The 26,846-nt window shown below is 39.8% G+C and overlaps 2 protein-coding genes across 2 annotated transcripts in view; one reads left to right on the top strand and one right to left on the bottom strand.

The window, feature by feature from the left end:
- Positions 1-20,633, bottom strand: part of Hadhb (hydroxyacyl-CoA dehydrogenase trifunctional multienzyme complex subunit beta) — a 31,818-nt gene extending 11,185 nt beyond the window's left edge. Inside the window, exons 1-7 of the mRNA XM_051181744.1 lie at positions 20,535-20,633; positions 12,248-12,322; positions 12,118-12,162; positions 7,524-7,623; positions 6,423-6,467; positions 4,602-4,701; positions 735-822 (exon numbers count right to left, since the gene is read on the bottom strand). Of these exons, the coding sequence (XP_051037701.1) occupies positions 735-822; positions 4,602-4,701; positions 6,423-6,467; positions 7,524-7,623; positions 12,118-12,162; positions 12,248-12,314 (445 nt within the window). The 5' untranslated portion in view covers positions 12,315-12,322; positions 20,535-20,633. The remainder of the gene's footprint in view (positions 1-734; positions 823-4,601; positions 4,702-6,422; positions 6,468-7,523; positions 7,624-12,117; positions 12,163-12,247; positions 12,323-20,534) is intronic.
- A 231-nt stretch (positions 20,634-20,864) lies between these two features.
- The window catches only part of Hadha (hydroxyacyl-CoA dehydrogenase trifunctional multienzyme complex subunit alpha), a 28,464-nt gene continuing 22,482 nt past the window's right edge, over positions 20,865-26,846 (top strand). Inside the window, exons 1-2 of the mRNA XM_051181743.1 lie at positions 20,865-21,032; positions 26,461-26,502. Coding sequence (XP_051037700.1) covers positions 20,966-21,032; positions 26,461-26,502 — 109 coding nt within the window. The 5' untranslated portion in view covers positions 20,865-20,965. The remainder of the gene's footprint in view (positions 21,033-26,460; positions 26,503-26,846) is intronic.

The following is a 26,846-nucleotide window of genomic DNA, read 5'->3' as shown; positions in this document are numbered from 1 at the left end:
TAAGCTGAAACACCATACAGATTGCCAAGGATGTGAATACAAAGGGAAGAAAAAAATGAACGCATTTTTGCATGTGTGAATGTGTGCTCTCATGTGTTGGGGCACACATGGGGAGACGTGTGTGTCTGTGTGTGGTGTGTACATGTATGTACAGGACAGAGACTGGTGTCTAATGTCTTCAATTGTGCCCCATCTTGTATATTGAGACAAATTCTCTCACTTGAACAGAGCTCACCAATTTGAACTGTCTAGCCAGCTTCTTTTGGGGATCCTGTCTCTACCTTCTAAATTCTGGGATTACAAGAAGGCTGTCACACCTACACATTTATGTAGATGCTAAGGATCTGTCCACTCTTGTCCTCATCCTTACTCAGATAGCTAAGCCATCTCCTCACCCCATGACGTAGACCACCTACAGCAGGGATTGACAACTAGGTTGATGTATGAGGGCTGTAGAACTCTGTCCCCATGGGAAAATGTTCATTCAGAATTACCTAAGCAGGATACACCTTGCACGTCCTCCACTGACAGTCCCAGTAACAGCCAGCCCAGGACTAAGGAAGAATACAACTGTCCCCATGGGCCATGAAAATTACTCTTGGAAATACCAAGTTTCATGTAATTTTATCTTTATAAACACACAAATGAAGAGCTCTGTGTTAATTACTTACTTCTCTCAGATTAATTAAAAAGAGTAAAATTAGAAAGCATCTTTGGATTCCATTTACACATACCTGTGGTCATAGCTTGGTTTGAAGAGATACAAGCCATGGTGACAGTGTGAGCAGGAGTCTTGTCAGAGAAGCCAGCACCAAGGGCAGCCTTCAGGGAATAGTAAAGAAAAGAAATACATGTGAGTGTGGCTCTGAGCCCTACTCTGCCTGGTAAATTATGAAGAGGGTTTAACATTCTACAAAGCAATGATTATAATAAGGTTAAGTCCATCACAAAATGGCTTATTAGTTTTGCTTCTAGATGCTGAAACACACTCTCTTAAATTCCTGGTAAGTTTTTTCTTTTAATTTTTTTTTACTTCTTTATTTGTTTGTTTGTTTGTTTTTCAAGACAGGGTTTCTCTATAACTTTGGAGCTTGTCCTGAAACTCTGTAGACCAGGCTAGCCTCAAGCTCACAGCGATCTGCCTAACTCTGCCTCTGGAGTGCTGGGATTAAAGGCCTGTGCCATCACTGACTGGCTACATTTAGTTACTTATGTATTTATTTATTTATGTGTATATGTGTAGGCACATTTGTATCAGGGCAAACCTGTGTAGGTGCACCATCACTGCCTGGCTATTGCTTAAGAGCACTGGCTGCTGCTTTTCCAGAGGTCCTGAGTTCAATTCCCAGAAACCACATGGTGGCTCACAACTACCTATAATGAGATTTGGTGCCCTCTTCTGGCATATAGGCACACACACAGACAGAACACTGTATACATAATAAATAAATCTTAAAACAAAAATAAAAACAATAAAACTGCATCTTGGGGTGGGATTTTAATGCATTCCTGAAGCTATAAAACCTGGCAGCAGAGCAAAAGCATGAAATGTTTCTACAGAACTGACCATTAAAATCACATCAAAACCTTGACCATTTATAAAGAGCCCACTCAGGTCCCTGCCTGCTTTACACTTAGCTCTCTAGGCAGACACACTATTGACCTAAAGGCAAAGTAAAATTAGAAAACTTGCCAAATACAGAAAGAGCTCTGATGAACACAGTTCAGGCTAGTTCACAACTACAACAGAAACTGTCCAGAACAAGGACACAGAAAGTGACTCCAATCAGTGCAGATTTAGGGGCCCTGAGAAAATTTAAGGTCCTCCTCGTTAATCTAACAAAAAGTGGCCTCTAATTTCATGACCCAGTCAAAGTCAAACATAAAACAAGGACATCTGTAATTGTTTTACACTGTTAGGAAAATTTATGTTGCCAAAACATTTCATTTTTGCTAATGTAAGGAATTTAGGTACATTTAGAAAAAAATATTTTTAATACTAAAGTTTTACTTTAGTGAAAAAAGTTCCCAACTCCTCCTACCCTTACTATGAAATTACAAGGAATTATTTTTAGTAGTCTTTATCATGAGGTATGAACTGTATTCGGATATGAATATTATAAATTCCAGATTAAACAGGTTCTGTGTGTCTTAGCTGACCTTTGCCTTTATATTTACACTGTGCTTGATACTATTTGCCATCTGTAGGAACAGACAGCTGTAACTTTGTGTAACCCGTATGACCTTATTCTGCTGTCTCCAGGGAGGTCTGACATTAAATACCTAAATGACTGTGCTAAAAACTACTTCCTGGCAACTGCACATCAAATTCTCAACCTAAACCAGTTGGAAAGGAAATCAGAAGCAGGTGTCAGGGTCAAAAGAAAAGACTCCACAGTGGGACAAGGGTAAGAGCACTCAGGTTGGAACAGCTTGAGCCTCACGAGGGCCATTGCAGCATGTTACCCTTGGCCCCAGGTGACCCAAAAGACTGACGGAGCTTTAAATAGAACTGGTGGCCCTTGTCCAGATACTTCTATTTAAAGACTGACTCACTTTCAAGGCAGCAAGGAGAAAGGAAGAAGTTAAGTTGAAGGAGAAATGCACTGAGGTCTTTCAGCAAAGTCAGGTTTCATAGAGGCACAAGACTTTTTAGGATTTCATACTAATATTAACACAGGTCTTAATGAAACCCTTTAGCTGAGTTTAGTTGGATTTTAAGTTCTACTACTTATTTTCAAAACTGTCCCATCAACTCTATCTTTCCCCTTAGCTACAAAAATTACCTGGACAGTCAGGCATGGTAGCTCACAACTTCAATCCCAGCACTCTGGAGGCAGAGGCAGGTAGATCTCTGTAAGCTTGAGGCCAGCCTGGTTTATATAGTGAGTTTCAGTCCAGCCAGGGCTTCATAAGTGAGACCCTGACTCAAAAAAAGAAATTATACGGAGTACAACATGACTGACACTAGTATGAAGTTGAGGGGGAAACTTCCCATGTCAGTCAACAGTTGAGATGCACATATACATGTAACACTTTCAGAAAAATTCATAGAAAGACAACATGGTTTGGGTTTGAGAAAAGAATAAAAATACAGAGAAGACTGAAACAGATTTAACATTTACCTTTTCAGTCTTATGAAAGTCTCTTCATATTCATTATACAGAAGTTGAAAATATTTTATGAACAGCTTGACGGCTTTATGCACCCATGAAACTCCTCTTTATAAATTTCATAACATGGTTTTTAATGGGCTAATAATATTTCATCATTCTGTTGAATTGTATTTTATTCGACCATTCATAGTTGAACAAGGTTAAGTAGTTCTTCCCAGATTCACCCCCTAGGTTTTTTTAATAGCCCACTGGAACTCTTACTAGGTATGTAAAATAATGTGAAGATACAGAGGAAAAGCAAATACTCTAGGAGAACAGCATCCTCTTCCTGCTCTCAATTCTCTTCTGCCCTCCAACAGCATCCCGCTGGTCACTCTGTGAGCTTGTGCACTGCTGGGACTTCAGCTGTTTTAACATTGTAAAAGTGTGAAAAAAACAAGTCCTTCTATGTTGGCTGACAGTGGAAGTTATTATCCTCACAACTATAATGGACATGGAAGCACAGACAAGAAATAAGATAAATATGCTTACAAGCCAATTTTATCCAAATAATTGAAACAAAGCCCAGAAGACGGGTTTGAACTATTCAAATGCCTGTGGGATACTCTCATTAGTTCCAAGGCCATGATTATCTCCGTTGCTCAATAAACACTAGATGGATGTGTGCCAACTAGGGTAAAGGTAAACTTGTATGGAAAAAAAAAAAAAAAAACCCTGCCTACGTGTCATTTAGTCTAAGGTAAATCATAGGCAAGGCTTCCTCTGACTACAAACGCAAGTTATGAAATAGGTACAAGATGATAAAGTTTAATTAAAGGCCATGATAGCTAGCATTGCAAAGTAACATCTGCCACTCACTGCTATATTGTTTCTCTAACACAAGAGACAGATAAACTAATATTTCCTAAAACCAATCAAATAATTGATCTGCCTTACAGCAAAATGTGGATACATAATAACAGCACACATCATCTGAATTTTAGTTAAATTACATATTTAGTTAATAGATTTTAAGATAAGAGTTTAATGACTTTAAAACGGTAAATTATAGGTTGGGGACATATCTTAGCAGTAGATCACTTGCCTAGAAATGCAAAGCCTTGGGTCTGATCTCTAGCTCCACAGGCAGACACAAACACAAAGAAATAAGTTAAAAAAATATTACTTCAAATTCAAGTTGGTTTTAGGGGAGGAGACAGGATCTCACCAAGTAGCCCTGGATGGCCTGAAACTCACAGATCTGCCTGCTTCTGCCTTCTGAGTGCTAATATTAAAGGCATGTGCCACCAAGCCCAGCTTTGTGGCTATTTTGGAGATAAGGTCCTACTGTAGCCAGACTGATCTAGAACTTACTACATAGTCCAGTAGGCCTTGGACTCCATGGCAATTCTCCTGCTTCTGCTTCCCAAATATAAATTACAAGCATCAGCCCCTATACCCAGCTTTATCAATCACTTTAAACAATATAAGTTTTGCTTTACTTACCTCTCTTGCCACATTGCTTGTTTTTACTTCCTGAATAACTGTGCCAAAGATGATATAATCAACAACATCCTTTGGAACATTGGACCGATGCAACAAACCCCTAAAAGCAGAAATCCAAAGAAAAGAAACAGTTCATACATGAAGGTGCCAGAGAACTGCACATAAAAACTACACATTTTTAAACAGGCATGCCCTGGGCTGGAGAGGGAGAGTGCTCACCTAGTACATACAAGGCCCTAGGTTCAATCCTAATCACCACAAAATCACAAACACAGGCCCTTCTCTTTAAAAGGCCAGACACAAACATTTGGCAGCCTATCAAAGAGGAAATGAGTGACAAATGATGTGAAGTCAATGTCTGATGGTGACTTGGTAATGAGACATTAAAAGGAACTTTTGGGGGGGTTGGAGTGATAGAAGCACAAGGCCCTGGGCTCAGTTCTCAGCTATGGTGCAGGTGGGGAGTAGTGAGGGGCTAATTTAGGAAGCTGGGTATGGTAATGCATGCCTTAATCCCAGAACTCAGGAGGCAGAAGAGTTCAGATCTTTGTGAGGCCATGGCCATTATTATCTACAACTCAACTTATAGGCCTGCCAGGGATCCATATTCAAGTCTGCCTCAATAAACAAAAAATGAATAGATACTTGGGGCCAGCGCAAAAAGTCAGGAGGGAAAGGACTCGGTGCATAAGCTAGAGGGCCCGACCTTCATAAGGAGGAAGAGAACTGACTGATACAGAGTTGCCCTCTGACCTCTACAAGCACATGTGCCTGTCTGAGCAAAGAAAAGGCATATACAAATAAACTAAAAACTAAAATAAATAAATAAAAATAGATTTTTAATAACAACGTTTGCTACAGAAATCAGTACCACAAGAAGAGAGATACAAAAGATCAAGTATAATTGTGGAAGTGCTAGATTTTAAATATCAATATAAAAGCATAATTGAAATAATATACATATATTTTAGTTCTGACCAGGATAAAAACAAGCAGCAGTAACTCTCAAGTAGGAATCAGCATATCATAAAGGCAGACTTGGAACAGGCATACTGACACATGCCTATGATCCCAGCACTTCATGAGTTTTTTTTGTTTGTTTGTTTTTGTTTTTAGCTTATGTATGTGAATATTTGCATCCATATATGTAGATGAAACAGGAAGGTTGCCATGAATTTGAATCCAGTTTGGCCTACATGATGAGCTCCAGGCCAACCTGAGAATACTATAATAAACACTAACCACATCACCATCAAAAAAAAAAAGTCACGTCAAATGCTATGCTATGTGCCAAACTTGCAAAATACAGATGCCTTCCAATCAAAGCTGTTCAAATTTAACATATGAGGTTAAAATAAAATTTAATCTTATCGTAGCACACTCTTCTAATCCCAGCAATTGAGAGGCAGGTGTAGATGAATTCTTGAGTTGAAGGCCAGTCTGGTCTATAGTGAGTTTCAGGTCAGAATTACATGAAAAAACACTGTCTTAAAAACAAACAAAAAACAAACAAAAACCCACAAACAAAAAACCTTGTAAAGCTAGTTAATACTTCTTGAAGCCAGGCAGTACTGGCACATGCCTTTGGGGGGGGGGGGGCAGAGGCAGGTGGATCTCTGTGAGTTCTATGTCAGCCTGTTCTACAGCGCAAGTTCCAAGACAGCAGAGAAATCCTGTCTCGAAAAACCACACACAAAAAAGCTTCTTGCCATACAAAGTTTAATATAACCAAGACATGAAAGTTCTATATAACATGCTACTTTAAATGCAAACACTAGAAAAACATTTTAAATGAAAGAACAGGAAACTTCCTTTACTTACGAAAGTGCAGCTCTAGCTAAGTCATGTGGCATTAAGTCTTTATAGCTAGGAAAAGAAAACAAATAATTTAAACCAAAAGCCTAGTGTTTCAATAAATTTTTAAATTATTTTTGAAATACATACAGATTATCTAAATATACTGCTGAAAAATGCACCTAATTGTGCTATCCAAATCAGTCCATCAGTTCAAATAAAGAAATGGTGTGACTTCGCTGTCATCTTTAAAAACCTGACAGGCTCTAAACTCCTTGAGCATCTGACAAAATAGATGTTCTGACAAAATAGATGTTCTAGTTGCACATGGTGTTCAGGCCTATAATCCCAGCACCCCAGAGGCCAAGGCTGGAGGATGCTCACAAATTTCAGGACAGTCCAGCTATAGCAGGAGACCCTATCTCAAAAACACCAAACACCCAACCCAAGGTAACATATCTTCAAGATGTCAAACCTTCCATGTGAATACATAAGATAGGCCTCATTGTTTTTAAATTGGAACTTAATATTTCCCAGTAAGTTTTTAATGCTAGTGACTGACTGTCCAAAATAAAAATATTAACAAACTAATACCATCTAAACGAAACAGAACTAATTCCTTGAACTTAATCAACAGAGTTCATTGTTAGCTTTTGTGTAGACTGAATAATCTCATTTAGAGGATAGAAAAGCCCAAGAAAAACAGCTGACTAAGAAATTATCAGGTTAGTGCAAAATACTTGGGGTTGAGTTATTTAGCTGTGTCAACTCCAAGTCTCATCATTTTCAGGACCAAGGCAGCAGATTCTCAACACTTCAGAATTTTCACAGGCCATCCTCGGCACAAACCATGCCTGCAGAAACAACATTCCAGAAAAGGACAGCCCTATTGGAAAAAGATGCTATCTGGATCCAATTAGGGCTATTTCAGGATAATACCACAGCAAGCTAGTTTATGGAAGGGATAAAATATTTTGCCATTATATACCACACTGATTTGACTTGTTCTGTACTGATTTTACATGAGTACTCTCCACATGGTCTCCCACTAATGGTACTATTACCTACAAAGACTACTTCAATAGTACCTTAAAAGAGAAATGACTAATATGATTATTTCATACTTACGAAGTGCCAGACAGCAGAAATGGAATGCGGACGCCTTCCACCACCACGATATTCTTTATATTGGGTTTTGCTAAGGTCTTCTTGGACTTGGTCTGGACAGCTTTAGGATAAAGTTCAAAGAACTATTAATTAAGATATATGAACACTTGCCTAGATACGTTTTGCTGTGCTTGTGCTCTCTCTCGAGTCTCCTATAAAAACAGTTGTCCTGTTTATAGTATCTGCCAATGGAGCAATCACACATGGTCATAACTCTAAATCCAAGGCAGAAACTGATCATATTTAGAGGGGGTATGCCAGGCCCATAGACAGATCAACAAAGTATTAGCACCATTTTGCTTTTTGTTTTTGGGGCTTTTTGTTTTGTTTTGTTTTTGGCTATAACAAAATACTGGAAGCTGGACATTAATGCATCTAAACTAACTACACAGTGCATGCTGAGGTCCTGGTGAAGGTCCACCTGGCTATATTATAACAAAGCTAAACATAACACAGCAAAGAAGCAGGAAGAAAAAATGGCTACGTTCAGACGAGGACAAGTACATGGAATGATCTCATTTTAAACCAAGCACTCTCAGAGACTGAGGCCTTGTAACAATGACCAAATTTCCTTTTGAGTTCACCTTCCCCCCCCCCCAAACAGAGAGTATTACTACATATCAAATTCACAGTGTAGCTCATGTTGACCTCAAACTCTCAACACTGCTACTACTTAAGCCTCCCTAGTGCTGGGATTACAGGCATGCACCACCACATCCAGCTTAAGTACCACTTCTTAAAGGTTCTACCACCTCTCAGTATTACCACAAGGACCAGACTCCCAGCTCATGACCTTTGAGTGTACACTCAGACTCTATAAGCCATAGCAATTAGTTATTCATGTCATCTGCAAACAAGTGATAAACTGTGCCAGGCCAGATCCTCTTGGGTAGGAATCCAAATAAAGAAACACAGTAAGAAATACCCATTAGCAGAGGCTGAAAAGATGCCATAACAGGACTAGAGTACCAGTAAACTGAAGTCACCCGCAAGCTAGTTATGGGATAGCACAAATCCTGAGAGCGAAGAAAAGAACAAGAGAGTAAAAGCAGACACGCAGAGAGATGAAAGGCCAAGGAAAGGGCACAGCACAGGGTGCAGGACAGAGGAGAAGCTGGCCAGGGGCTGCCTGTGCTTCCTGACATCTTCCTCCCTTCAGTACACACACCCTCTCAAACCCGAGGGTCCATTACCCACAATAAAGACAGCTTTGCAACTCCTACATAGAGAGGGCAAAGAAGCACAGAGAAAGAAATAAGCTTGGGAGTCATTAGAAGAATCAAAGAACATGATGGGGCTGGAGGGTAGGGACAGGCAACAGAGGCAATATAGGAAGATGTCTCCATCTTCAGGGAAAATGAGAAATAAAAACAGTCCACCAAGTCTGCAGATTACTTGTGATTGACCTTAGAAAGAAAAAGGTATTTTGAGGAAAAGCTAGATGAGACATTACTATGTTATGGTGCTTTTTAAAAAAGAGCTTGTTTATTTTATACAGCTCCAAAAAAATTAAAATTCTTATTTCTCTAATTAATTTTTTGCTCTGCTTCAGTGGTTCTCAGCTTCCTAACACTGCAACCCTTTAATAAAGCTCCTCATGTTGTGTTGACCTCCTACTTCATAACTATAATTTTGCTACTGTTATGACTCATAATGTAAACATCTGTTTTCCAATGCTCTTAGGTGACCTGTTATGAGCACCTTCCAGCCAGCCCTGATCCCAAAATAACACACAGAGACTCTATTAGTTATAAAGCTGTTGGTCAATGGCTAGAGCTTCTTATCAGCTAGCTCTGTCTTGTCAGCTAGCTATTTACTCATTTCTATCAATCTAAGTGTTTCAACATGGTCTTAGCAGGGAGGGAGAGGGAGAGGAAGAGGGAGAGGGAGAGGGAGGGAGAGAGAGAGAGAGAGAGAGAGAGAGAGAGAGAGAGAGAGAGAGAGAGAGAGAATGAATGTCTTATTCCTCTCATGGCCTACATCCATGACTCCTCTCTACTACATCTCCCAGAATCATCCTTGTCTCCTAGTCCCACTTATCTTGCTTTCCTATAGGCCAATGGGGCTTTATCATTAACCAATAAGAGAAACATATATACAGAATGACATCTCCCATCAGTGACCCCTGTAAAAGAGTCATTCAAACCCATAAAGAGGTTGTGACCCAGAGGTTGAGAGCCAACGTTCTACTTGGTTGTCCTAAAATATTATCTACTCTGTTCTAAATGTACAAGTTGAACAAACCCCCTGTCCCTTGCTCAGTTCAACTGTCTGACTGTTACTCAGGGGACATTTGCATATCCCCATTTCATTCAATTTTTCCATGAGTCTTGGGTTTATGTCACATTCTATCCTAATAAAGCTTTCTCTTATAACTACAGATACCTACAGTTCTGCCTTTGAACTTCTATACCAACCTTAGGAGAAAATAATTGGCCATTCCAAATAATGTAGTTCATTAAAAAGCAACTAAATTAATTCTATAAATCATATTTTAAAAATAATGCTGTTATTACATTATGTAACAGTGACCTAAAGAATTCCCTGTTTCATGTGCACACTAGCTCCTAGTCATATAAATTTCTCAAACACAAATAATACAGCTCCTTTACATATATTTAAAATGTGTGTGTGTGTGTGTGTGTGTGTGTGTGTGTGTGTGTGTATGTGTATATGAAGGACAAGCAACAGCAACTAATTCCAAGGACCTCAATTGAGAATAAAAATACTATGGTTTACATTCCTACTTTGTAAAAATTTATTTTGCAAATGTGCAAGCTAGACTACATAACTTGAAAATCTAGGATTCAAATGTTAACCAATGTATATTCTATACTCTATACACAATTAAAATCAAAGATTGAAAGATGTGTCATGCTTTACATAACTGTGTATGTGAAAAACAGGACTATAGACAGAGAAACAAAAATATAATCATCAAATCAGGCACCACGCACAGTTCATGAGATGACAGGACACCAATAAATCCTGTAATCATTTGCTCACATTTCTTCAAACAGCCCTATCAAGCAGCAATACTCAAATGAGTCAAGAGGAATTATATAGTTACAACACCATTGCAACCTAAAACCTGATTGGCACAGGCACATGGCCCTTCCCTACCCTAAAGCCAACTGGTCACATTCCTTTGCTTATCAGCTGCCTTTTGTGCCATTATCATCATCAGCGTTAACACAAACCACTTGTAAGATACTGTTTGACACTGGAGATACAAAACAGGCTTATGCCTCATGACTTCCAGAGCATAGGAAGAAAAAAAAAAAAAAAAACCAAAAAATTGGTTACTGAACAACAGAGAATAGTCTAAATGCCCAAAAACTGCTTTCTCTGCTGCCATCAGAATGACCTTCTACTATTTGGCAAGGGTCAGGACTACGTGGATGACTGTGCAAAGCAAAAGCCCCAGTGAACATTTAATTTAGGGGAAAGGTGACATAAGTCATAAAGGAATTATCCTTTATTAGTCTTTGTGGAGACAATAGAAACTTATATTCTGGTTAGAATTTAGAGGCTTTCTCTAGTTGAGATTAAGCAACAGATGTCTAAGAATACCATGAACACACTGACTTTAATTTACAAAGAGCTTCTTTTGGTTGTTTGCTGTTGTTGCTGCTGTGGTGGAGGTGGGTTGAATTCAGTGTGCTAGGCAAGTGCTCCACCACTGACCTGTGTCTCCAGCCCCAAATCTGTTGTGATTTTGTACTTTTTCTCCACTACAGGGTGGGGACTGACCCTTGAACATGCTAGGTAGGAACTTGACCACTGAGCTATATTCCCAGTGCTTAAAGAACTTAGAGATATATATGCTCACACCTATATAAGGCTGACAATCATAATTTTTTTAGGGATGTCATTTCAAAGCCGCACTGGCCAAAAAGATGCCAAGCTGGAAGAGAGTGTATGTCTTGACCCTAGAAGGTATTTCTATGAAACCACTGCACAAGTTATATATTAATATATAATAAATTTATATAATAAGTCTATAATCAGATATAAGTCAATAGAAGGCCCAGACAAGAAAAAAAAATGTTGACAATTTGTCAGGGGATTTTTGTACCCATCAGTAATTTGCTGCAGTGAAGAGGAGCCACATAACACCATCAAATCAAAGAATTTCCCTACTCCCTCATCTCATGACAGCTAAACATCTTCCTTTACTTACTAGTTTCCCATTCACGTCTATTTCAGAAACGGATCCTCTTGTAGATGAGATAATAAGATATTTAATAGAGAAGCCTACCACTATCTACAAATTGTAAAAGTTAAGGTGGGCCTTCACAATGGTTTCAAGACAGTGTGTAAGCTAATCTTTTCCAGGACTGACAGCCAAGGGCTACATAAACTGACCCAGAAAAGTTTATGGGACTATCATGACTCTATAAGTGCCAAAGCACAGGAAACAGCCTTCTCTTACCATCTTATGTTGATCATAAGAGGAGCAGAACTAACAAAATTAGTGTGAGTCTTACTCAGAATTCACAAACACAGAATTCTAACATTTAATGGAGAAATATTTGTTTTAAAATTACTGTACCTGGGGCAGATCGTAGCTGGGAAGAACAGCTCAGAGGTCTTACAGCTGGAAAAGAAGGTGTTTATCATTTAATAACTATGCACAATTCTTATAAATCTAAACTTTAAAAAGAAAGAAAAAATGAACTTACAAAATCTGAGGGCCCATTTTGATGTAGTAGAAAGGTTTTTAAAAGTGGAAGTCAAGATGGTAGACATTCTGAAATCTGCAAAGAAAAGAACAAAGTATGTCTTGGGTTACTTCAGCAATCTGTAGTGTACACAGTCTATGAATTCTGATGAGGTCATCCACAGCCACCATAAAATTCCATTCATTATCAACTATTCTTTTCTAGTAATATTATAACTATATTGACATAGCTTTCCCATTGTGTAAACAACTATTGTAAGCATTAATCATCTATTCCTCACAGTGAATAGCATATCCCTTCTAAGAGATTAGGAAGGTGAAAAAGAGATTTAGCGATTTGCCTAAATAAAGAGCCACTACCAGTTAAGTGTTAAAATTTGAATCTGAACCCAGGCAGACTATCTCTGGAGTTTGTGCCCTTTTTGCCCTTCTTATTCAACCCAAAGCAGCAGAGACACTGCAGAGCATACCCAGGAAATCACTAGTGTTATCCTCCTGATTTTGAAGGCTGTATTTTAAATAAGTAGAAGGCTTTATGGAATGCTGGCATTTGAATGGGATACATACTAAAATATTCAGAGATATCAAAATAGTATCAAGTCAACAATTTATTTGCAACTGTTACTAGAAACACTTTTAATTTTTATTTTATGTGTATGAGTGTTTTGCCTGTTTGTCTGTGCACTACATGTATTCACTGCCCAGAGTCCAGTAGAGGGACTCGGGTCCTCTAGAACTGTGTTTATAAGTTGTTAGCTGTCATAGGGTGCTGGGACTCCAACCTGGGACCTCTTGAAGAATAGCAGTGCTTTTAATACTGAGCCATTTCTCTAGCCTCCTAGAAAAATTACTGTAGAACTATACTTACAACATTTTTCTAAAATAATTTTATATCAAAATTACCTTTTAAATTATAAATTTGTAATATTTTAAATATATTAACAATGTCAATTTGGGGGGGGATGTTAAAGTCCTAACAATGAGTTCTTACTAATCAATATGAAGAAAACAGCAAATAAATGAACACAAGATATGAACAGATAGCTCATAAGAAAGGAAATACAAAGGGCTCTTAAATATATGAAAAAGGAGGCTAGGGTGATGGCTTAGTCAGTAAAATGCCTACCACACAAGTACAGGGAATGTAGTTCACATCCCCAGAACCCATATAAAAAGCCACAAAAATCAGCGCATGCCTATAACACCAGCCTTGGAGCAGGGCAGGGACTGGAGGTTCCTTGAAGCTTGCTGGTCTGATCAATAAGGTTCATGTTCAAAGACCCTGTCTCAGGAAGTAAAAGTGGAAAGAGATAAAGAGGGGGAAGGAGAGAGGGGCATTTCTTTGACTCCATTCATGAGAAGATTCAGATTAAAACCACAAATATACCATCATCTGTTAAATTAGCAAAAGCCCAAAGGTTTGCTCTATACTGTCTGGGCAGACATGTTCAAACACTCATTGCATCAAGGGTGTGAACTGGCGCAAACTATGCTGGGCAAGTCAGAATTATCTTCCAACACTATGTTTAACTTTTGACCTAACAATTCTACTTCCATGAACTTACATGACAGATACTATGCATAAGACCTGTCTGTATTGATTGTCACTATAATAGAAAAGACTAAAATAACAGCAAATAGAGAACTGGTTAAGTAGGCCATACCACAGCAACCAGTGAAATACTACACTGTATAGCCAGCCATAAAAGATAAGAAAATAGGAGCTGGAGCAATGGCTCAAAGGTTAAGAGCCGTTCTTCCGGAGATATCTGGGTTGGATTTCCTGAACCCACATAGCATCTCAAAACAGTCTAGAATACCAGTTCCATGACACTCAACACTGTCTTCTGGCCTCTGCAGGTGCCAGGCACTTAGTGTTGCATAGACAAACATGCAGGTAAAACATCCATATACATAAAAGTAAGTTTTTATTTGTGTGTATTGCATGCTATTACCCATTAAAGGGGGTGGGAACTTTATATTTCCTTGAGTACAATGTTAAAAACAACTGTTAGTCGGGGCATGGTGGCACGTGCCTTTAATCCTGGCACTCAGGAGGCAGAGGCAGGTTTCTACAAGTTTAAAGTCTACATGGTGAATTCCAAGCCACCCAGGCCCACATAGTGAGATCCTGTTACAAAAACAAACAGATGAAGAAAGAAATAATAGTTGTTAGGATGGGGCTAGAGAGATAGCTCATGTACTAAGACTTGTTGCTCTTTCTTGCAGAGGACCTGGGTTTAGTTACTAAAACCTATATTGTGTCTCACAACCATCCATGTCTCCAGTTCAAGGAGATCTGACTTCCTTGGGCACCAGGCACACTTGTGGAAAATACATATATGCAGGCAAACACACACATAAAATAAAAAACAATTCAAAACCTTGTTAGGGGCTGGTGAGATGGCTTAGCAGGCAAAGGTGCTTGCCATCAAGCATGAGGACCTGAGTTTGATCCTCAGGGCTAGTATGATGGAAGGAGAGAACCAACTCCTGTGGCAGCAGAGAAAGCCCTGAGTAAGTAAAGTCCTAAAACTAAAGTGTATTATTGACATCGACACAACCATGCCAAGGCTCTAGTGCCTTAACCCAGTAAGAGTGGCAATGCCTGCTCTGCGGAGGCTCGGAGGGATGCCAAAGCTTTTCTTGGGGCAGGGCATAGGGAGGAGTCCAAATGTGATAAATTGACCAGAGTGCACAAAAACTAGCAACCTCAGCTTCCTCCTCCTCTATGTTTACAACCTGAGACTGTTGACCAACAGACACCTCCTACAGATACCTCCTACCCAGACAAGCTGACCCCTCCCCCAGTACATAATAGACATGATGAGGTTCCAAGTTCTAGTGTTAGATAGATGTCACTTCAGAGGTGTGCACACCCTGCGTGACCCCAGCTTTTCTGTACGTCCGTCATTTCATTGTTCCTCATTTCTTCATTCCCTCACTGGCCCTAGACAGGGTTCCAGGTCCCAAGCTGCATGTTGGGTTCCAGGACCACAGTAAATTCTTACAAGATGTCTACTGATGGCCACGTGAGTGCCATGGACCTCCTTCCCAAAAAAAAAAAAAAAATTGTTAATAAAAATAATAACAGTTGTTATGTGGAGGGTGGTGAGTGCGCACCACAGCACACATGTACAAGTCACCTGAAACCTGTGGAAATTAGAGCTTTCCTGCTACCAAGCAGTTCCATGACTCAAGACAGAGCCTCTGACTTGGTGGTAGGAGCTTTACCCATGGAGCTATCTCACTGACCCAATGTCTTAATTTTTAAACATGTTTTTACTAAAAAAGCAAATAAGAAACTTAAGATTTACAAGGAGGGCTGTAGTAGCCAACCTCCAAGTTGACCTCAGTATCTGTCTCTCTTGGTTTTTGTTCTCTTGGTCTAACTGCTTCCCACACTGTACTACTCTGCCAGAAGAGATGGCATGGCTTCTGAAATCAAGCTATGAAAGACTGCAGCTTCCGTCTTAATTGTCACTGGCTTTCTGGAGAGGCCTGTATACTGATGCTTCCTGCCAACAGCCACGTGAGCAAGGCTTGGATGGAAGCTGACCCTCTGGCACAGTGACAACCACCTCCTAAGAAACTCTGAAGTCAGACAACCCCACCAAGCAGCCCAGATTCTTGACCCTCAGGAACCATGACATCTATGACAAACATATCTAAAGATATAAGAACTTATAGTATTATAAATAGTATGTTTAAAGTAAATGGAGGAAAGATGGCTTGATCAATAAATTTGCTGGGAAATGACTAATTGGTTGGGAAAACATAAGACCCATAGGTCACAGCATAAGTTTAAAAAATGCCATGTAGATAAAAATCTAAAAGCATTTAAAGATACAGAAATACTGGAGTGGGGCAAGATGGCACATGTCTTCAATCCCAGCACTTCAAGTAAAGGTAGGCAGTTCTCTATGGTTTTAATGTCAGCCTGGTCTACACAGTAAGTTCTAGGCCAGCCAGAGATACATAGTCTCAAAACAAAAAGATCTGAGAATATGTGGTGTGTGTGTGTGTGTGTGTGTGTGTGTGTGTGTGTGTGTGTGCATGGAAATGCGGGTGAGAGGTCAACCACTGCTTCACCTCACTTTTTGAGATACGGTCTCTCATTAAAGCTGGAGCTTTTCAATTAATTGGTTGGTCCGGCTGGATAGCAATCCCTGGATTCTCTTCTTTCCACTACTGTTAGGATTGCAGACCCACATAGCTATACATCCAGTTTCTTTTAACCCAGTTTATAGAGACTCAGTTTTCATGCTTACATAGCAAACACTTCACCTATTACATGAGGCCACCTCCCATTAGATGAGGAAGAGCTAGAAGCCATAAATTAAGAATTAACATATCTGATTACTAAAATATCTTAAACCTACACATAATAAAAATACTAAAATCGAGTTAAGAACAAAGAATACATTTAGACAAAAATATCTGCAACATATAAAGCAAAAAGGGGCAAAATCTAATTTTTTATCTATATTTTGCACTAGCATGTACTTCTTCACTGTGTAGTTGTCAGGGATGTTTACATAGGATTGAACCAATCAGAGTAATCGTAACTGCTACAGGGTTTAACGGTTCAGATGACCAAGGCCTACAGCACCTTACCTTGACCTTGGGTACTGATGTGGGGTGGTTTAAGTCAGTCTCATACAAATCTTTCCTTCTGTCATGGCTGTAGCTTTGCAAATATTAACAATGCTAATCAAGGACAAAGCTGACACCAAAAGAAGACAGCACAGAAAATTTTATACAGAAAAAAAAAATAACAAAAGCAGTAGCTCTGGTCAGATTCTATCTGAAACCCACCACTGATAGTTTGGGACCTAACAAACCCCCAATTTTACTTGCATTTTCTGTTATTTGCAACTGAACAGGTTCCTGTCTGATATGCAGACCACAAGCAAAATGAACAAATAAGCAGTTCACATAAGAAATTAAAGTGCCAGGGCCTTGAAGCACTGATCAGAGCATTTGTCAATTATGCACCCCATGTTTGATCCCCAGAATCAATCAATCGAATTAAAACAGTCACACTGACAAAAAAAAAAAAAAAAACCTTTAAATATTTTTAATTTTTTATTTATGTTTTTGTATCTCTGTGAGAGTATGCATATATATGGTGCCCATGGAAGCTAAAAAAAAGGTAGTCAAGACCATGGAACTGAAGCCTCAGGTGGCCATGAGTTGCCCATCATGGGTGCTGGGAATTGAACTTGGATCCTCAGCCAAATGCAGTGAGTACTCTTAACTGCTGAGCCCCCTCTCCAGCCCCCCCAAAATACCTTTAAAAATTTTTGTTTTAAAGCAAATCAGTGGCTAAATTCCATCTCCAGTGGGGGGTGGAGTACATAAAAATCAGTCAAACATAGTGCATGGGACTGGGGTCCATGGTGAGCTCATCTCAAAGAAATAAAATATAAAGCAAGTCACAATTCTGGGATTATCAGACAAATGAAAACTAAGTATATGGTTAATATACAGTGTGATAAGAACCAATTTAACTAAATTGGCTTTCCAATACACTAGCTGATACAAGTATAAATTGCTAAGGCCTTTTTCTACTTATTCATCAAAATGCAAACTGTAATTTTAAATTTTATTTTGAGACAGGGTCTGACTCTGTATGCTAGGTTGGCCTAAAATTCATAATTTTTCTGAATTAACCTTCTAGGTGCTTCGATTATAGGCATGTGCTACCAGTCAAATAGTAAACTGTCAATTTTTTCTTATTTCTAGGGTTATTTTGTTTGTTTGTCTTTCAAGACAGGGTTTCTCTATGTAGCCTTGCTGTCCTGCAACTCACTCAGTAAACCAGGTTGGCCTAGAACTCACAGAGATCCATCTGCCGCTGCCTCCCAAGTGCTGGGATTAAAGGTATGCAATACCATAGGCCGGCCTATTTTTAGTTTTTTTAGACTGGATCTAAATGTGTGGCCTTGGTAGGATTGGTATTTACTATGTAACCCAGAATGGCCTTGAACCTACTGCCTAGACTACTGAGTACTAGAATTACAGGGACAATCTACCATACATGGTTCCAAAATGTGAATTCCTGAATCCAATAATCCTCTACTTGATCTCTATAGGAAAACTCAAAATGCTCATTATAGTATTACATAAAGTTGACACTAATATAATTGGGAATCAATAGAAGTAGTTATACCATTGGGAAAAAGGAAACAAGTATGCATGTGTGTACTGATATGAAAAGATGTTCATAGTCAGTATTAAATGAAAATGCAAACTAAAGACTCACTGTAAGATTATACAGCCAGGCATGGTGGTACATGCCTTTAATCCCAGCATTCAAGAGGTAGAGGCAGACAGATCTATAAGTTTGAGGCCAGTCTGGTCTAAATAGTGAATTCCAAGACAGCCAGAACTAAATAAGAAAGAGACTCTGTATCAAAACAAACAAACAAACAAAGTATACTATCTTATGGATGACTAGCCTTTGTTGTCATTTACACAGCTTCAGAAATATAGAAATTTTGACAAAAAGGTATTCAAAACATGAAAATACCTGGGTAGTGCAGGTTAAGGTTTCATAGAGCCACAAAGGAAGAAAGAAGAGGGCAGGTAAAGCATAAAAAAACAAGATGGGGTGACTTAACCAGTTATCAAAGTTAAGAAGAGACTCCCAACACCCAAGTCCAAATCCTAGCTACACCCTCGTTGTAGGACCTTCAACAAGTTGCTTAACATTTCTGTTTCTGGACCTTCAGTAAAATGAAGACAATTTTAGACTTATTGAGAGAATTAAATACACACCTAGATACAGGTATATGTTGCCTACTATCTAGTAAAGTCTACTCATGTTTTTGCTGCTAGTGGGTGATAACATAAATACACTTAGCTCTCTTCTATCTGAGCCTTCGAATAAAGCATTAAGGAGCAAAATCACTTTTCATTTGATGGAATTTAAAATTTCACTGAGCATACAGGGACCAAAAAAAAGTGCTTTAAATCAGGCATTAACAAATTACAATCCAAAAGTCTCGATAAATCGGTTTTTCTTTTTTCCTTACTTTTTTTTTTTTTTTTTTTTTTTTTTTTTTTTTTTTTAGTACTAACAGGGAAGCCAGGAACTATGCTGAGCAAGTTCTCTACCACTGAGATACATTCCTAGCCGGTTTTTACATTTCAAAGAGTAGCAAATGGGTGGATGTGGATGTGTGTTTCAGCAGTTGGGTTTGTGTTTAATATGCACAAGGCTTCATCCTTAGCACAGCAAAAACTCAAAGAGCTGCAAGCAACACAGCACAAAGTGTGTGACAGCACAAAGTGGTCTCACAATACAAAAACGATTTCCTGTGTGGCCCTTTACAAAAAGTTTGCAACCACTGATCTAAGTAAATGTTATATGAAACCAGGTGCAGCAGAGAGCAAATGGGCAGAAGGCATCCTTCTTGCAATTTACTCCAAAGTGGTTGTCTAGCCTCAGCTTAGTAATCTTGGTGGTGCAAGACTGAGTCTGACTTGAGCTCTGAAACAGAAAGCTCCCTTCTTTCTTTTCATAACCATTTCAGCCATTTCTTGTTTCCTCTCTTGCAGAATAATCGGTTAAGTACTACTACGTGCCTGGGCTTGCCACAAATAAGAAATTTTATATCATCTTTCTGAGCCTGTCAAATCACCGCAAAGTGAAAACGATCGAAATGTGGGGATAGTGGGTATTAAACAAAATGGTACAGTGCCCCGGAAGCTGACGACTTTCTTTTGAAACCAATCAGTTTATTTCAGCATCAACGTTCCAGTACCAAAACAAAGAAAACAAGTCACAGCCAGCTGAGCTCTCAATTAGAAGTAGACACAGAGCTCTAGTCTAGTTCTATCACCTGTGGCTACCAGTTAACACACAGATTCAACGCCCACGGCTATTTTGGTGGGGATGTCCAGATGACCACTGGGTCCCCTTCTGGGTTAGAAAATGCCCGTGAACCCTGGATCACCAAGCAGGTGAGAGGACTGCCTCGCCTCCTCCCACACCAAAGGCTCGCACTTGATGACGAGTTCTCAATCTCAACAGATGCGGGATTGCCTAGACAGGTAAAGCAGGGGAAACAACAACGCCCTGACACAGCCCAGCGTCTCACACTCACGCAACTTGTAAACCCGAAGCATACGTGGAGCCAGGCGACACCGCTGCTGCGAGCTACCCTCCGCCCGTCTGCAGTCGGTTGGCACTGGAGGCCTGGGCCCCGCAGCCTGTCCCGCTCCGGGAGGAAGCGGCCGTGAGGATGGGCTTCAGGAGTCGGGAGGGAAGTGGGACCTACCTGTGGGAAAGTCGGAAGAAATCGCGCGCCACAGCACCTCGGAGACCGTGAAAGCTGCCACTCCCAGCAAGGTCAGGTCCAGAGTGACAAGCGCCTGCCCTCGCCGATGGGCGGCTCCCGCTCCGCGAGGACCCCTCTCACCCCGTCCGCAGCCTCCCCGGGACTTGCAGGCTGCCCGCTGAGTGCCTGACTAGAAAGTCAGACACTCCGGCCCCTCGTCTGAGGCCCTCGGTCTTCCTGCGGAGAAATCACCCTTTCGGCCCGATTAGTTGGGAGCAAGAGGAAGGGTGAGAGGGCCAGCAGCAGCTCAGAGCCTGAGTTTTAGTAAGGCAGTACATCGGGCACCCGGCCGGACAGGCTGAGAAAAGAAAAGTCCTCGGCTCCTGCGCCCCCGCTAGAAGAGCTTTCTACTTTCGTCCTCTTTGCTCAAGATGGTGGCATCACGGGCAATTGGCAGCCTCAGTCGCTTCTCTGCCTTCAGGATCCTCCGCTCCAGAGGTGAGGGCTCGGGAGAGTCTCGGAATGCCTACAGGAACTGGGACGGCGGGGAGCAGCGTTTGCACCCCCGCTGTCTCCTTCCCACCCCTTCCCGGGACCCCTGGAAACGGGGGTTACTGTCCCGGGACCCCATTTCCTGTGTCCTTGCGAAGGGACTGTCACCCCCCTCTCACCCTACTCCGGCGGTGTCAGGCTCTCCCTGACTTTCTGAGTCGTTTCCACTCAGTCAGGCACTAGGCGCCGGTCTCTGCCGCAGCCCTGCACTCACGCCCCCCTGGCCGTCCTTAAGTTTGTCTTGGCCCTGACCTTGCTAGATCAGGAGGGCTAAGACCCCTTCTGTCACATCTTCGAGGCACTGTTGCACCTTGGTCACCTTAAGAGATCTGTCAAGCTTCTTGGTGGCATTGACTAGCTTTACATATCACCGCCACTCCCTGGTCTCTATAGAAAATTGAAGCTGGAGTTCTCCAGCTTCGGGGGAAGAAATGTTTTTAAAATAGGGGGGAAACTTGATTTTTTTTTTTTTTTTTTTTTTTTTTTTTTTTTTTTTTGAGGAACGAAATGTTAGATCCTTTTAAGAACTATTTCTAGCCGGGTCGAGATGGAGCACGCCGTTAATCCCAGCACTTGGGATGCTGAGGCAGGGGAATCTCTATGAGTTCGAGGCCAGCCTGGTCTACAGAGCGAGTTCCAGCCAATGCCCAGTTGGGCTCTATGAACTTGCGTTCTTCCTCTTCAGACTGGTAGTGAAAGGGTTAAAGGGGTGGTGGTAGAAAAAATGCCCTTTCCCCAGACATCCCAAATCTGTAAGTGCTAATGTAACTTTAATTTATTGCATATCATAGTTGATACCGGTTACTTTGAGACTTTAATTTTCCTCACAAAAACTGTACCATGTACCCTTCCCTCCCAAGACATTTAATTAAGCGAATTGAGTCTTTTTCCAGTTTTTCTTTATTTTGTTTGTTTGGTTTTTGTGTGTGTGTTTGTTTTTTGTTTTTGTTTTTCAAGAAAAGGTTTCAGGGTCCTGGCTGTCCTGGAACTCACTTTGTAGACCAGGCTTGCCTTGAACTCATTGAGATCCACCTGCCTCTGCCTCCCAAGTAAGTGCTGGGTTTAAAGGCCTGCACCACCACTAATCTGCTAACTTCTTCTTCTTCTTCTTTTTTTTTTTTTTTTTAATCGCCACTCATAGATGTTGTGTAAACAGCCAAAACTACCACATTTCCACCATATTACCACTGGAGTGGTAAATCGGGTCACATGTTTTCTAGTCACTAGCTAGCTGTGTGACTTTGGCCAAGTGCTTTAATCTAAATGGGCTTTCTCATCTGTAAAATGAATGAGTGATTTTTTTTTTCCTTTGGCAGGAGAAGTAGTGTGGTGGTACAATTAAAGGTATTAAATATGAACTCTAGGTTGAATCTGTCTTTTACCTTCTGGTGACCTTGAGAATTAATTTCAGTATCTATTTTCATTGGTAAAATGGAGTCAGTCAATTACATGTAAGTCTAAAGAAATTACATTAGGAATAAAACAGCTTATCATGGGAATAAATTCTCAATAAATGTTATTGACTTTTCAGCCCTTAGAAGTAATGATTGTATATAGCTGAGAATTTTTAAAGTAATCTATCCATTTTACAAAGGTGATGAGCTAACAGCCAGATTTTCCTATACTTCTACATAGAAAAATATACATTAATATGTAAATTGAATTATGTTTTCATTAAAAAAGTGTAGTCAGTAGAGTCAATTTGAAATTAGCTGCACACCTGATTTGCCATTTAGAGTCTAGACTCAACAGGTCTGTCCTTGACCCTGGGAGTGTGTGCAGGCATTGCCAAATGTCCAATGAACTATGGCATTTCCTGGGAAAAAAGTAAACCTTCTAATTATTGAAGTTTTAGAACATTCCTGCTGTAAATACAGTACTATCATTCTAATATGACTATCAAATAAAAAACTTACAAATTGACCTTTTTATCTGTTTAATTCCTACTTCTCTTAATTCCCAAGTATGTAAGTGATAGAATTTCGAAGGAAATGAAAGGCAGTCGGTGGGTATCATGGTATTTTTAAATCTGACTTACTTCTTTGATCTATCCATCCCTTGTTCCAGGATTGGATTTTGAAAAAGCTATAAATTGGTATTAAAAAAAATAACATTTTCAAAGTTGTGTCAGCATAATTCTTTTCCGACTGATTATAGTTTTGTGTGATCTTGTAGCTATTTTCTTGAGTTACATATGAAGATGATTAAAAAGTAGGGCAAAGGTTTCACTTTTGCTGGCACTGGAAATATAGGTTAAAGTTCACACAGCGGCTGTAGAGTAAATTTTGCTGTTAGGCATAGGGTAAGGCTGGATTCCAGAAGCAAAGTTACTGTGTACTTCAGCTTGATTAAATTGACTGTGGTTAGGAATCTTTTTCTACATCTTTGTGCATTTACTGTTCTTTTTCTTTGCTTTTTGTCTCTGTTGATTGAGAAGAGGTTTGTGTAAGTGTGTGGGAGTGTGTTTACCCCAAAGAGAGGTTAGTGGGCAAGAATTAAAATGGCTTAAACAATAGGTTAATGAGCACCAAGTCTTGCACACAGGAAACCACACACACATTTTAGAGACAAGATCTCACTAAATAGATCTGGCTGGCCTGGAACTCTTAGATATCTGACTGATTCTGCCCCCACCCCCAGGTGTGCTGCCACACCCCACTTTCATCAACTATGTTCAGAGCACAAATACTTGGTTTTTAAGATACTGACTCTGCCATGAGTGGTGACAAGTACCCATCCCAGCATTCCACTGAGGTAGGAGGATCACAAGTTCAAGCCAAGCTGGGCTACTTAACCATAGCTCATCTCAAAATGAAGTTGCAACCAGGCTACTTTTGTAGGTTGTTGTTTTTGTTTTTGAAGGTTTGTTTGAGTTGGACTGGTTAGATTTCTTTGTTTTAGGTTTGCTTTAGCGTTTGTATTCTATCACTTGTGTCTGTTATTCTTAGTTTTTGTCTGACTTTCTACCTCATCCCTCACTACTTGTTTTTCCAGTTAGTCCATTCTTATTCCAATATACTTCACTATTTCCTAGTAAGATTATCTATCCTATGTTCCTTTCCCACTAGACTTTCTACTTTACAATTTGTTTTTCAGAACCTGGTCTTGTTATCCCAGTATCCTAGAAAGTTGCATGACATGTCAGGTTGCTGTAAAAACTTTTGCTAAATAGTGACTGAAGTTATATTGAAAAAGATTAATTATAACTTTGTTTACAAATGCAGCAGTGAAAACAAAATACTACATAATAATAAAGACCAACACGCAGGTAGGGAAGAGAAGGATTGTAGAGTTGAAATCTGAAAATGAAGTTCTGTGGGGAAAGGTAGAACCATGTACATGTTGTTGAAGATCAGAACAATATTAAGAAATAACTAAAAGTTTATATTGCTTTAGGGCAGTGGTTCTCAACCTTCCTGGTGCTGCTACCTTTATGTTGTGCTGACCCCCAGCCATAAAATTATTTTTGTTTCTACTTCATAACTGTAATTTTGCTACTGTTATGAGTCATAATATAAATATCTGATGTGCTGGGTATCTGATACGTGGTGGCCCCCAAAGGGGCCTTGAACCACAGGTTGAGAACCACTGCTTTAGGGTGTCTGCCTTTTGCTGCGTGTGGGTGTTTATACATATAACACCTACTCAAGTGATGACTTGTTTTTATTTTTGAACTAAGAGACAGCTTCCCTAGGATAGTTGGGCAAGTCTGGGACTTGCGAAAGGAGTGAAGGATTGAAGAAACGTTTAGAAGAGATGGTTTGAACCATGATGGAGGAAAGAAGGCTATTACGAAGAAGCTCATTAGCTGCATTTAGGGAATGTTGCCTCTGAGCTACTCTAAAACAGCCTGCTTTGCCACCTAGAGCTTTCCTGGAGCAGGGTACAATAGAGCCTTTATAATGGAGGGACCATAGAACAACGCCTCAAACAAATTTGGTGTTTGTCCAAAATTCCCCTTATATTCCTTATCTTCTATCTAGAGTCTGGGCCTCTCTTGTGTGCTTATACTCAAAATATCCGACCATAATCATTGTTACAAAAAGAAACCACTATGAGAACTGACTGCTACAGGTGGGAGGGGTCACGAAAGACAGACAGGTCTAGGATTGCCCACAGTGCAATTTCATAGCAACTCTGGATTTAGCACCTTAGCAAGACAAGTGGACTTCCTACACTCTAAGGCAAGAGGATGGGAATTATGTACTAAGACAGACAGAGTTGATCATAGCCAACCAGAATATAGCTAGCCTTCCTCAAAAACTGTTGAAATATCTAGTGTCAGTGAAGAGATAGTCTTGGAAACTAGAAGTAACTCAGCAATAGACTATTTCTCTAGCATATGTCCCTGGGTTCAGTAATCCTCATCACTAAGTGGTGAGACACACCCTTCATCTCTAGCAAATAAAGAATGTCTGTGAGTTCAAGGCTAGCCTTATCTACATAGCTGGCTCATCTAGGCCAGCCAGGACTATATAGTGACAATCTCTTTAGAGTCAGGTGTGTGGAATTCAGCTATAATCTTAGTGCTTGGGATCATGAATTCAAGTGGCCTTTTTTGTTTCTTTGTTTTTAAGGTTTATTTTCATTTATGTGTTGATGTGCAGTTGTTTTGTTTGTTTTTGGTTTTTTGAGGCATGCTTTCACTAGCTAGCCTAGAAATCACATCGATCCACCTGCCTCTGCCTCTTCAGTGCCCAGTTATAGTAGTCAGAGGTCCTTAGTGGGTCCTAGGCCAAAGATACATAGCTCTGTGGTAAAGTGTTTGCTTAGCATACATAGGCCTGGGTTTAATCCCACATGGGGAGCTAACAAGGGAACTACCAAAATGGGTGTCGTTAGGCTCATGAAGGTGTTGACAGGGCTCTCTGTTCTTTCTGAAGGCCCTGAGGTAAAGCCATTGCCTTGCCTTTTCTAGTTTCTAGAGACAACCTGTGGTCTCTGCTTGTGCTAATCTCCTTCCTTTAGCAACCTGGAGCCAGGTCATGGCCATGTGTCTCTGGTTTTCTTTGTGCTTATACTAAGCCCATTTAGATAATCCATGATACTTTCACTATATTAAGGTCATTCTTAATTCCATTTGCAGTCTTAGCCCTTTGCCATGTAACCTAACACATTCACACATTCTAGAATGTGATATGTCTTCCTTTTTTTTTTTTTTCTGGGGGAGGGGATCCTCTCCCTACCTTACTTATTATCTGGATAATCACTTGACATAATTAAAATGAGAAAAGTAATGGAGTAGCCACATAATGACCTAGAATACATTGTTATTACTTGGATTTTATTGGTATAAATTCTAGTTCTGCTGATCTGACAGATATTGTAGAAATTCTGTTTCACAAAATGATTTTGAAACATTCTTTCCTTGCAGGCTGTATTTGCCGAAGCTTTACAGTATCTTCTGCTTTGCTAAGTAAGTTGACTTTCTTGTTTATACACTTAACATTGCTCTTTATACTTTCATTTTGAAATTATAATATGTTACATCCTATCATCCATTCACTTTCCTCCCTCCAACTTCTCCAGAACACCTCTTGCTCTTTCTCAAATTTCATGGCCTTTTTCATTATTGTTTTGTGTGTGTGTGTGTGTATACATACAATATCATATATAATATGTGTATATATTACATATGTTTATATGCATATATACATAAATATATCATTAAGTATGTGTATATGCATATGTATTCCTAAATATGTGTGTACATATATGTGTGTAATACATATATGTACGTACATATATATCCCAATAGGT

Source organism: Phodopus roborovskii, unplaced genomic scaffold (genome assembly GCF_943737965.1).
Source record: "Phodopus roborovskii unplaced genomic scaffold, PHOROB, whole genome shotgun sequence".
Lineage (NCBI taxonomy): Eukaryota > Metazoa > Chordata > Mammalia > Rodentia > Cricetidae > Phodopus > Phodopus roborovskii.
Note: the sequence above shows the minus strand (reverse complement) of the source record. Positions and strands in the feature narration are given on the sequence as shown.